Genomic DNA, 12597 nt, shown 5'->3' with positions numbered 1-12597 from the left:
GGGAGGGGTCGGGTCTATTATAGGTGTCCGCCTCACACCCAAGAGGTTGTGTGTTCACTGACCAAAATGAGTTATTTGTCCTATTATTTCAATAGAGTGTTACTGTCTACCTGTCTATTTTTATAGGGCATCTGGTTGCTATGACAATGAAAATAGTGAAAATACAACTTTTGGACTGTATCTTGTAAAAGCTGCACTCACAAAAGCACTAGTATGTATATAGAAAGCCATTAGAGGATTGTGAATCTTCTTTGTAAATAAAAAAACTGTGGTTTCTATGGAAACACAAACAGTGAAACATCACTCGTTTCGACTAGGTCCTGCAATAGCTGAAGCAGATTGCAGGCTGGCTAGCTAAATGAAACTTGGTATTTGGTTAGAAGGCCATCTGGAGATTATGCTTACATGAACGTTTTATTTCTTTGTCTGACAAACTTGTGGTTGCTATGACTACACAAGCTGGTGTGAATATCTCCGTCCATCAAATGAGTCCTACCATAACTCAAGAAGAATGTAAGCTATATAAATGAACGTTTTGTGAACAAGGTGTTTGGGGCCAATAATGAAATGTTGCACATCATTTAAAGATTTTGTTACTATGGCAACAAGGCCGGAAGGGGACTATTGTATTGATAGCAATAAGCGGCGATCTTGTTTCTCATGACCTCTCAAGAAAGGACACCAGTAAGGAAAGAGACTAGAGAGTTATTTAATCTTGTTTGAACTAAACCATTTGAATTTGGGTATAAATAGGAAATGGTGGTGTAACGTCTCCGTGGCCTAGTCTTTAGGGGGTCCGCTTATGAAGAGGGAGGTCGAAGGTTTGAGTTCCACGCGGGGCTTGTTCCGGTATATACGATAGGAAGCGGGAGTAGCGATCTTCAGAAATCAAAGTGTCAGCAGAGTATTGGCACTTGAATATACAAGCACTTCACTCTGATGTTCCGCCTGACTGCCCATTTGTCCGTGTGTTACTATAATCGTCTTACAGGATCCTCTTCACAGTTTAATAATATTACAATGGTACTAGAGTCAGTAGTGTTGCTAGACATTTTTTATTGGCTGCTTGCAATAGTAGTTAGTTACCCATGCCCTTTTATTTAAAATTCGGGAACAATAGTTTGCATCAGCTTTTTCTTTTGTTTTGGCGGGGTGGGGTGGTGATGGGTCGATTTGGAATGATTATTCGTCAATTCGTAGGTATAAAACATTTACTCAGTATATTAAATTCCTCTTTCATCAATTATGCATTGTACTTAACTTGTAACTGCTGTTGGAGGTGGTTTAAAACTAGAAGCAAACATGTATAATGTTGATGTAGGACGTTTCAAGGTCAAAACTGTTGCAGCAAAACCCTTAACTTGATACTTATTTTAGCTGTTAGTGAAAGTCATTCCTACACTACAATACTTGGGACACGATGGTAAACTAGTAATTGTTATTGCGATAACAACACTATACACCGATAACATCGCTCATTGATAATTCTGTTATCATACAAGTGTGCGCCACTGCCTAAGACTGCGTTTGCCTTTAAGGGTTGCAGGTGTGTAGCGCTGGATATTTGTTTGTTACTTAGAGTTTGTAAAGGTCTGTCGGCGCTTATTGGCTGCATTATGGCGTGTGCCATCGCGATTGAGTGTTGTTAATGCCATAAGAGACAGGAGTTAGAAGTGACCTCAATTTCAGCTAATGGTGTCGGTCAGACCTTTATGAACCGTGGTCTTGGTGGCGTTGTTGTTTTGCAAAAACTGTAAACTTGGCCCTAACTTTAACCTTAAATGTATTTAAATGGAACTTGGTACACATGTTGCCAGTGACAATACAGAGAACATGGCGCATAATTCTGGTTTAAATAATTGTTGAGTTATTCCCCTTGTTCTAGGAAAACAAACAGACGAGAAGTGGCGTTCACTCTACTCGAGTTTTAAATATAAACACAGAAAGTTTTCACAAGCATAACACAAGACATCCGGTTAATCGTTATGACCGATCTTACTTCGTAAGTGATTCAATTAAATTTGTCGCGAACTAATTTAACTTCTAGGAAGGCTAATTGTACTTCGTGGAACATGAACATTTCCGATTATTTGTCATCCATTGTCGTTAGTTTTGTTAGTTCAACCATTTTTTTTTCACGTAAATCCTGTCACGTATTCCAACGAAAGGTAAGTGTGTGTTTTTCAAGTTCACTCTGTCAACCCCATAGCTACGCGATTTCATTTCTTTATCAACACTGAGTTAAACGCTCTCAATATAAACGGGGGGCGTATATGCAATATTTTTCCAAGACTCATTATAATTCATTTCAGTGTGATGCATTGTCACGTTAACTAAGCAAACTAAATCAACTTGGATATTTTCATTTACATTCACTGTTTAATGTTATATTTGTAATCATTTTATTATGTTTATTTCGTCAACATCAGGTGGAATATTGAGAAATACTTTCGGGACCGGAAGTTGATACAGTTAGAGCGTGTTAGCGGGTTAAGGTATATTTCTTTTATAGCATTTTTTCTGTCAATGTTTCGCTACTTTTAATTAGGAATACACCAATTATTCCGTACATTGTTTAAAGTTATTAAGTTAGTGTTGACAACTTCGTTGTTATCTTTCAAATCTTCACCACATTTGTGATCTGCAGTATTTCCTACATTTTGTTATACTATACTATATATGGAAACATCGTTCAATGTTCAACCATTAATGCACCAGTCAATTGTAACCACGCCCCCTTCCTTTAAGTCCCGGGGTATACCAGGGAAAGCGGGGAAATGGGCCGTGTTTTTACCTTCCAGGTGACCCCGCAGTGTCGGGTGAATGCGGTAGTTTTGTCTTCGCGACAAATATACGGGGAATGGGCCTTACCTAGGGTCACGGGGTACGGGTGCATTTCCTGGGGATTTTACCAACAGTTGATTTTACCCGGGCTTGGATGGGCCGAAGGTCAAAGTCCAAGCATTATCCGGACCTGGGAGAGCCGTGCTTACAATTCACTGGTGCGTAAAGGTTAGCAACGATGCCGCCAACAACGTTCTTAAGCTGATCAAAGTTTTAAACAACACATATGATAATGCTATCTTTGCAGAGGAGGGGTGTTTGTTGATTTTACGACGCCACTGGTCAGTCCCAGTGAGAGTTCCAGTCATTTTGTTTGTGGGAAATAGTGTGAGAATCGAACCCGCTACCCCTGGTAAGTGTCTTAATACGTTACCCTGGTTAGAGCCACCCTGTTTGTTAGCACTGTCACACGGAACCCCTCATAACTTCCATCCCGGTATTAGGTTAGAATGATTAGTGATCTGGCGGGGAAATAAATAGGCGAACCCTGGGTAGACAGTTAAGTATCCTGCCAATAGACGACCGGAACCCACAGCAGAGGAAAAATGTTGCCTTTATATTGTATGACTTTAGTCCTCTTTTGAAAGGCTAAGAGTACGTTTCCGTGGTTAGAATCGAACCCACTTCCTCTGGAGTGAGAGGAGGACACATATATCATGAGACCAATCGGTTATTTTAATACCCACTGTTGTGACTGTGTTATGAGATGGTTGACCTTTACCTTCAACTTGAACGTGCAACATAATATGCTGGTAAATAGTTAATATTGAAATTGATATTATGGATAATACAAAGGAAGATTTGAGATTTAACAGCTATATTTTTCTTTATAGCTTAACATACATTGTTTTGCCTCTTTGTCCAAATTAGCCGCTCATAAAACAACAGCAGGCACTGGCTTTTTCAGAGAGAAAGCTTTTTGCATACGCGTGATATACATTTTAAAGTAACCTCATTGTAACAAAGCTTTATCTTAGACAGGAAGCATTGCTAACTATGCTACAAGTATATAGTTTATGAATTCAAATTTGACCTTGACATTTTTTATGAGAGTTAAAATGTTATGCGCGACACATCCTACCACGGTGCTTTGTCAGACCATAACATTTTCAAATCACATTTTTCTCGAATGGTGTGATCGATAGAGCAATTTTAACAATAATCGATCTCATATTTGACAATGTTGTTCTTGTATTTTATTTTTCCGACAAAGAGCCCTGTTGTTTTCGTCTTGAAAATAAATTATTGTGCTATATAAAGACCATTCCTTTTGAAATAACCTCGAATAAGAATAATTTAAACATTTGGAAACATGTCATATGTCAGCTACAATGTAGAGTGTTGTTCATGGTACATACATTCAGTAGCGGTCGAAAAGATAAATAATGCAAATATTCAATAACAAATAGCTAAAACAGGTACAAGAATGGTAAACTTGGGCCGAAAACACAGTTTCAAGTCACGCAATTTTCTATTTTCACTTTTTAAACAATCAATCGTTCAGCTTATACATTCAATAACTTTTTTGTAAATGCCTCTAGAAACATAGGTTAAAAAACCGAGAGACGCTTATACGTGTGGTCTCCGGGTAGGCGTATTTATATTGCGAGAAAGGTGATATAACTTACTTACCAGGTGAAAATACATCCTTGAAACACCGAAATTCCTTACAACCCCGCCATTTTATTCGGCTTCACACAATTTCCCTCACTTAAAATTCGGCGAACACATTTCACGTTGGACCCCCTGACATTATGAGAACAGCGTACAGGCTACGCCCACATTTTGTTTTCTATTTGTCTTTCAGATACTTTAATTAAGACATTATCAAGATGATGTCAGCAAGTGATCTCCCCGGCGGGATGACGTCGGAGGCCGCGGGCGCCGCTGAAGGCGCGGTAACCGAATCTGCCAAGGGAGAGGACTCGAACATGAAGCAAGTCTGGAGGTTCATCTACGTCGATATGAGCTTTATAACGGGGCTGTATGGCATACTGTATGCAGCGGAGCTTGTAAGTGACTATGTACCAAGTGTTTAGTAATATAGAACTCTTGTTATCGAGAATGTTTAAAATAAATCAATAAATATTACATTTATTTACAAAAAAAGTAGGATACTCGCCATGAAAGTCAAACGTTTATGTATTTTCAAAATGAAATCTATGGTCATCAAAATGAAAAAAATCGACATGCGTTGTCGATAGTAAATGATATAACCTAACTCAACCAGGGTGTGTCACTGCTGGTCCTTATTTTTGTGTCGGTGCCCATTGTTTTGTTTATTTGAGTTTATCAAGGTCTGCCCGCGCCCATTGGCTGCATTATGGCTTGACCCCGCCGTGACGTCATCACGACTTAAATTGTGTTTAAATGCCATAAGTGACATGAGAAAGAAGTGACAGCAATTCGCAGTCAAATCCAGACATTGGACGACTTGAAAAAAACAGAGTGAGATACAAGAGATCCGGGTGCGATGCCCTAGTTCTTTGCGAAGAGACCTCTTGGTTCTTTAACGTGCTCGGTGTAAAGCACCGATACACGGGATACAACTTTCCTGGGTTGAACCAGTACTGAGTATACCACTTTTCCAAGTACTACCCTTTAAATGCCGAGCGCCAGGCAAAGGAGCTACTTGTACCAGCTTTAAACGTCTTTCGGTATAACGCGGCCCGGGATCGAACCCACGACCTCCCGCTCCGTAGGCGGACGCCTTAACCACAAGGCCACGGAGACGGTGTGTGTCGGTGCCCATTGTTTATTTGAGTTTATCAAGGTCTGCCCGCGCCCATTGGCTGCATTATGGCTTGACCCCGCCGTGACGCCATCACGACTTAAATTGTGTTTGAATGCCATAAGTGACATGAGATAGAAGTGACAGCAATTCGCAGTCAAATCCAGACATTGGAAGACTTGAAGAAACAGAGTGAGATACAAGAAATCCGGGTGCGATACCCTAGCTCTTTGCGAAGAGACCTCTTGGTTCTTTAACGTGCCCAGTGTAAAGCACCGATACACGGGATACAACTTTCCTGGGTAGAACCAGTACTGAGTACACCACTTTCCCAAGCACTACCCTTTAAATGCCAAGCGCCAGGCAAGGGAGCTACTTGTACCAGCTTTTAACGTCTTTCGGTATGACGCGGCCCGGGATCGAACCCACGACCTCCCGCTCCGTAGGCGGACGCTTAACCACAAGGCCACGGAGACGGTGTCGGTGCCCAAGAACCGATAATAACTTATATACCCTTACTAAATTAGGGCCTGTCAATGCTGGGCCTTATTTGTGTGTCGGTGCCCAAGAACCGATAATAACTAATATAACCTTACTAAACCAGGATCTGTCACTGCTGGGCCTTATTTGTGTGTCGGTGCCCAAGAACCGATAATAACTTATATAACCTTACTAAACCAGGATCTGTCACTGCTGAGCCTTATTTGTGTGTCGGTGCCCAAAAACCGATAAGAACTAATATAACCTTACTCATCCAGGGCCTGTCACTGCTGGGCCTTATTTGTGTGTCGGTGCCCAAAAACCGATAATAACTAATATAACCTTACTCATCCAGGATCTGTCACTGCTGGGCCTTATTTGTGTGTCGGTGTCCAAAAACCGATAATAACTAATATTCCCTTACTAAATCAGGATCTGTCACTGCTGGGCCTTATTTGTGTGTCGGTGACCAAGAACCGATAATAACTAATACAATTTTACTAAACCATGATCTGTCACTGCTGGGCCTTATTTGTGTGTCGGTGCCCAAAAACCGATAATAACTAAAATAACCTTACTAAATCAGGGCCTGTCACTGCTGGGCCTTATTTGTGTGTCGGTGCCCAAGAACCGATAATAACTTATATTCCCTTACTAAATCAGGATCTGTCAATGTTGGGCCTTATTTGTGTGTCGGTGCCCAAGAACCGATAATAACTAATACATTGTATAATTTTACTAAACCATGATCTGTCACTGCTCGGCCTTATTTGTGTGTCGGTGCCCAAAAACCGATAATAACTAATATAACCTTACTCATCCAGGGTCTGTCACTGCTGGGCCTTATTTGTGTGTCGGTGCCCAAGAACCGATAATAACTAATATAATTTTACTAAACCAGTGTCTGTCAATGCTGGGCCTTATTTGTGTGTCGGTGCCCAAGAACCGATAATAACTAATATAATCTTACTTAACCAGGATCTGTCACTGCTGGGCCTTATTTGTGTGTCGGTGCCCAAGAACAGATAATAACTTATATAACCTTACTAAATCAGGGCCTGTCACTGCTGAGCCTTATTTGTGTGTCGGTGCCCAAGAACAGATAATAACTAATATAACCTTACTCATCCAGGGTCTGTCACTGCCGGGCCTTATTTGTCTGTCGGTGCCCAAGAACCGATAATAACTTATATAACCTTACTAAACCAGGATCTGTCACTGCTGGGCCTTATTTGTGTGTCGGTGCCCAAGAACAGATAATAACTAATATAACCTTACTCATCCAGGGTCTGTCACTGCCGGGCCTTATTCGTGTTTCGGTGCCCAAGAACCGATAATAACTTATAAAACCTTACTAAACCAGGATCTGTCAATGCTGGGCCTTATTTGTGTGTCGGTGCCCAAGAACCGATAATAGCTTATATAACCTTACTAAACCAGGATCTGTCACTGCCGGGCCTAATTTGTGTGTCGGTGCCCAAGAACCGATAATAACTTATATAACCTTACTTAACCAGGGCCTGTCACTGCTGAGCCTTATTTGTGTGTCGGTGCCCAAGAACAGATAATAACTAATATAATCTTACTCATCCAGGGTCTGTCACTGCCGGGCCTTATTTGTGTGTCGGTGCCCAAGAACCGATAATAACTTATATAACCTTACTAAACCAGGATCTGTCACTGCCGGGCCTTATTTGTGTGTCGGTGCCCAATAACCGATAATAACTAATATAACCTTACTGAACCAGGATCTGTCACTGCTGGGCCTTATTTGTGTGTCGGTGCCCAATAACCGATAATAACTAATATAACCTTACTCATCCAGGGTCTGTCACTGCTGGGCCTTATTTGTGTGTCGGTGCCCAATAACCGATAATAACTAATATAAGCTTACTAAACCAGGATCTGTCACTGCCGGGCCTTATTTGTGTGTCGGTGCCAAAGAACCGATAATAACTTATATAACCTTACTCATCCAGGGTCTGTCACTGCTGGGCCTTATTTGTGTGTCGGTGCCCAAGAACAGATAATAACTAATATAACCTTACTAAATCAGGGCCTGTCACTGCTGAGCCTTATTTGTGTGTCGGTGCCCAAGAACAGATAATAACTAATATAACCTTACTCATCCAAGGTCTGTCACTGCTAAGCCTTATTTGTGTGTCGGTTCCCAAGAACAGATAATAACTAATATAACCTTACTCATCCAGGGTCTGTCACTGCTGAGCCTTATTTGTGTGTCGGTTCCCAAGAACAGATAATAACTAATATAACCTTACTCATCCAAGGTCTGTCACTGCTAAGCCTTATTTGTGTGTCGGTTCCCAAGAACAGATAATAACTAATATAACCTTACTCATCCAGGGTCTGTCACTGCTAAGCCTTATTTGTGTGTCGGTGCCCAAGAACCGATAATAACTAATATAACCTTACTCATCCAGGGTCTGTCACTGCTAAGCCTTATTTGTGTTTCGGTGCCCAAAAACCGATGATAACTAATATAACCTTACTCATCCAGGGTATGTCACTGCTAAGCCTTATTTGTGTGTCGGTGCCCAAGAACCGATGATAACTAAAACAACCTTACTCATCCAGGGTCTGTCACTGCTGGGCCTTATTTGTGTGTCGGTGCCCAAAAACCGATAATAACTAATATAACCTTACTCATCCAGGGTCTGTCACTGCTGGGCCTGATTTGTGTGTCGGTGCCCAAGAACGAGGGCTGCGCCTACCTCTACAGCTCAACATATTCCTATTACGAGTTTGTGGCGAGTTCCGGATTCATCATCTCCCTCGTCTGGTACTTCCTGTACGTCCTTGCCATCACCAAGAAACTCGGCTTTGTGCGGTGGGATATTGCGGTAAGCTAATACACTGGCATCGTCGGTAATCCCCGGTTCACTAGTACGCTACAGATATATTGTATACGGAAAGAGTAACGAGTGTGCCGACGATTATGCATTGGAAACTTATACCCTATATGCAGAGGCGGGTCCAAGATTTGATGTTAGAAGGGGGTCAATATATGGGGCGTAATCTTTTGAACTGCGCCCCTCCGTCAGAAACTATATTTTGTTGGAATTGTTAACAGGGGGTTTGGGAAGCAAAATTTCACCTTGAACGTATTTTATTACTTTTGATGCAAATTTGGACGATTTTACGGGGTGCCCGCTCCCGCCCCTGCTTCCGGTAGTGATATGTATGACATGCTTTGAACCCGGCTATAATTCGTTGAGGAACATTTATCGTAAGAACATTTGTTTTAAGAATGATGACGTTATGTCGATCATGTGTATGATCAAAACCATGTATGAATTTAACATTCCAATACTTAACTCATTTTAAGATACATAATGTATTCATCATTGAAGGCCGTTCAAAACCTTCACTGCCCTCATTACGCCTTTGGCGCTTCTGTCGCAATGAGTCAAAGTACCACTTAAAATGCATATTTTCGGTTCCATTGCAGGAGCTTGTATCGAACGCATTCTTCATATTCAACTATCTGATCGCCTCCAGTGTGGTCGCGGCAAAAGCCTGCGGTCAGGGGGGATACAGCGCAGCCGCGGTAAGGTCTAGTACTATCCCGGCGGCACTCGCCACCTGGCGGGCGGTGGGATTTGGGTTTATAACAAAGCGGCACTGTGGATGTCTTTCTTTTATGAATCTGCTATATATAAGTGATGTTTTAGTACGAAGTTGAGGAGACACAGTGGTCCTCACTATAGACACATGCAATAATTATGTACATGTTTTTTGTGATGGGTAAGTGTTGTTATCGTGATCAAGTGTCCTGAGTGGTGGGCAATTTTACAGTTTTGCTGAGTTCTTCCAGGGACATAACTCATGTACCGTGATGTTATCTAGAATCATGACTCTTTGATGTAGTTTATGTGGAACATGCATCTTCAAATGTTTCTGGAGAAGTTATGAAAAGTTAGCTTAACATACGACAGAAGTTATACTAAACATACGTCATTAAACATTCAAAAGTTGAATGTCGTGCTGGCAAAATTATTAAAAAATAAAGCCAGCACGACACTCATTTTTTATTGCCCAATGTCGTGCCAGCACGACTGTGATTTTTTAAATGTCCAATGTCGTGCCAACATTCAATCTCTGAATGTCCAATGTCGTATATTTTGCTTTCTACACATAACTCTGGAGAGCACGTGTCGTTAGACATTAAATCTAGTTAATATCTTGTTAAATATCGAATGGCTCCCTATCAGGTTCGTATGCACTATATTTCAGGCTTTCGGTTTCTTCTGTCTCATAGCGTATGGCGTGCACGAGTACTTCACCGTTCGCGCCTTCCTGGAGCGACGCCGTGACACCGCCGCCGGCTCCCCCGCCGCCCCCGACGACGAGTCAAAGTACTGACACACTGATGTAGTAGTTTAGTCTTCACCTTGTCATATAGGTGCGTTACGCATGGACATAATACACCTTCTTTAGCAATGACGGTGACATTACTGTCCAAACACGTGCAATACCCATGTACATAATGAACATTCTTCTTGCAAAGAGGGTGCAATATCTGTTCATACACATGCATTATTATAAATTATTATAACATTTGCCATATTTAATATTGCTTAAGTGTCTGTATATGTATCGGTCTGTGCATTCTCAAAGTTTGATTTTCCACTTCGATATATGTACAGTATTACATTCACGGATATGGCGTGATATTTTCTTACAAGTGCATGTATACATGTAATTTTATGTTTTTAATATTTAAAATGTTTTCAAAATAAACGAAATTAATTTAATGGTTTCGTTTTGTTTCGGCATTCACTTTTACATGGCTACTATTAACGCCAGGCCGCCAGCGCTATTTTATTTTTATAAATATATGCATAATTCTTTTTTAAGAATGCTTATTAGTTTTGTTGTGTTCCGGCATGAGTACTCTACATAAGAGTTATATTTTGTCAGAATGCTCTTACGGTGTAAGTAAGCAACGAATGGTCTTGAAATGCTTGCAGACCTCAAAATATGCACAAGTCCGATTCGGGGGGAAAAGCTCCGGGCACCACAATTCGCGCAATATTGAAACGAAATCGTAACAAACCTGAAAGTGAAAGCACAGCTGCAACACGGAAGTGACGACAGTTCTTTGCACCACCGACAAATGGCTGAGCTGAGTTAGTAGCCATGTTACATAAAAGGTGTTGCAATGGTTGGCCGATGGTTGATAGAGTGTCCGTTTGTCAAGTCTTGTCCAGACTGTAAATGTATCATGTATTAAAGGATATTTAAATAACTTGACACAAATATTCACAATGCTTTACGATGTAGGTCAGTGGTCAATGTCACAATTGAATGTCAATTAGTATGGTGAAAATTAGCTATATTTCATATTGTCTGGACTGTAACATTTGTGTACATGAAATCATCATTAAAACATTAAATCGGCTCTGTGCATTTGCTAAATTTTGATAATATGTCGCGCGCAAAGGTCTCTCTTTGAGGTCAACTGTTGCTTTTTCTGACTGCGGAAATAGGTTGTGTCAGACCTGAACGGAATACCACGTGTTCATCATAATGGCAATGTGTACACACAAGATCAAGGTCAAGGTCTGTAGGTAATAGTTTAAAATGAAATGTTTTCTTTTTGTGTAGCAATGACCATGACCTGTATGCCAAGGAACGCCGCAATGAATGTAACTATACCAGATTTCCCATTCTGGCAAATGGAACAATCTGTGTCTAAAAAGAGTCTAAATACATGTACAAGAAGCAACTTCTTATTTAACTTAACTCAATCGCGATGATATTAAGTCGGTGTCTATAAGTTATAGAGAATTGTTTCCTATTTAAAGTTAAGAAGACCATGACCTACTTACCAACACTACAATACCAAGATCATCACCTCACATCATAAAATCATATATCTTTGTTTTAATAATTGCGACCTTAGCCTTGACGCAATCAACCTCAATGGCATGCCATCGTACATCTCCACATGAGTTTGCTTTACAAAAAGAACAATAACTATGCTTCATTCCAACCTGAAGTTATGCATCACAAACCATTTTTCTTTTCTTAAACAGCAGTGACCTTGACCATGATCGCACTTTATCCAAATGTAATCGCAATGTCCATCTCTATAAATATGATCTCTTCAAATTTGCGCATCATATATCTTACTCAATATATTGAGCGTAAACGTCTGTTGTTGTTTTTGTTTTCTACTCTAGTTAGAGTATTGACCATTACTGCAACAACCTTTAAACTCAGCCCAAGTGTACATTTCCACATGGACTTATATACACCAAGTTTCAAAAATATACATAATTCCTAAAATAAGTATTGAGCGTACACAGTTTTAAAAAAAAATAATCTAGGTACTAGTTCACCTCGAAATTAAGCTTGCTTAACACAAAGTTACATTACTGGACATCACTCCTTAAACATCTTTAGAGGAAGTCAACAAACCCTTCTCAATACTTTCAGTTTTTCCCGATTAACTAAAAGCGACCTTGACCCAACTGAAAAGCTGGTTAATAAACTTGGATCTTTGCGAAAACATGCCG

General features: G+C 40.5%; 1 protein-coding gene across 1 annotated transcript; it reads left to right on the top strand.

Annotated features, from left to right (window-relative positions):
- The first annotated feature begins 2073 nt into the window (after positions 1 to 2073).
- LOC128244895 (uncharacterized) lies at positions 2074 to 10816 on the top strand. The gene is made up of 7 exons (XM_052963014.1): positions 2074 to 2168; positions 2430 to 2495; positions 3092 to 3196; positions 4652 to 4856; positions 8728 to 8916; positions 9525 to 9623; positions 10310 to 10816. The coding sequence occupies exons 4-7, from the start codon at positions 4677 to 4679 to the stop codon at positions 10436 to 10438; spliced, it is 597 nt and encodes a 198-aa protein (XP_052818974.1). The 5' UTR covers positions 2074 to 2168; positions 2430 to 2495; positions 3092 to 3196; positions 4652 to 4676; the 3' UTR covers positions 10439 to 10816.
- The last annotated feature ends 1781 nt before the right edge of the window (positions 10817 to 12597 follow it).

This window comes from Mya arenaria, chromosome 8, assembly GCF_026914265.1.
Source record: "Mya arenaria isolate MELC-2E11 chromosome 8, ASM2691426v1".
NCBI lineage: Eukaryota > Metazoa > Mollusca > Bivalvia > Myida > Myidae > Mya > Mya arenaria.
The sequence above is the reverse complement of the archived record's forward strand: the minus strand, read 5'-3'. Positions and strand labels throughout refer to the sequence as shown.

What these genes read in the sequence shown, in the direction of transcription:
- LOC128244895 (XM_052963014.1), top strand. Translation starts at nt 4,677, where the DNA reads ATGATGTCAGCAAGTGATCTCCCCGGCGGGATGACGTCGGAGGCCGCG. An exon ending in TACTGTATGCAGCGGAGCTT is followed by an intron (nt 4,857 to 8,727) that starts GTAAGTGACTAT and finishes TTACTCATCCAG; the next exon opens with GGTCTGTCACTGCTGGGCCT. An exon ending in GGGGATACAGCGCAGCCGCG is followed by an intron (nt 9,624 to 10,309) that starts GTAAGGTCTAGT and finishes ACTATATTTCAG; the next exon opens with GCTTTCGGTTTCTTCTGTCT.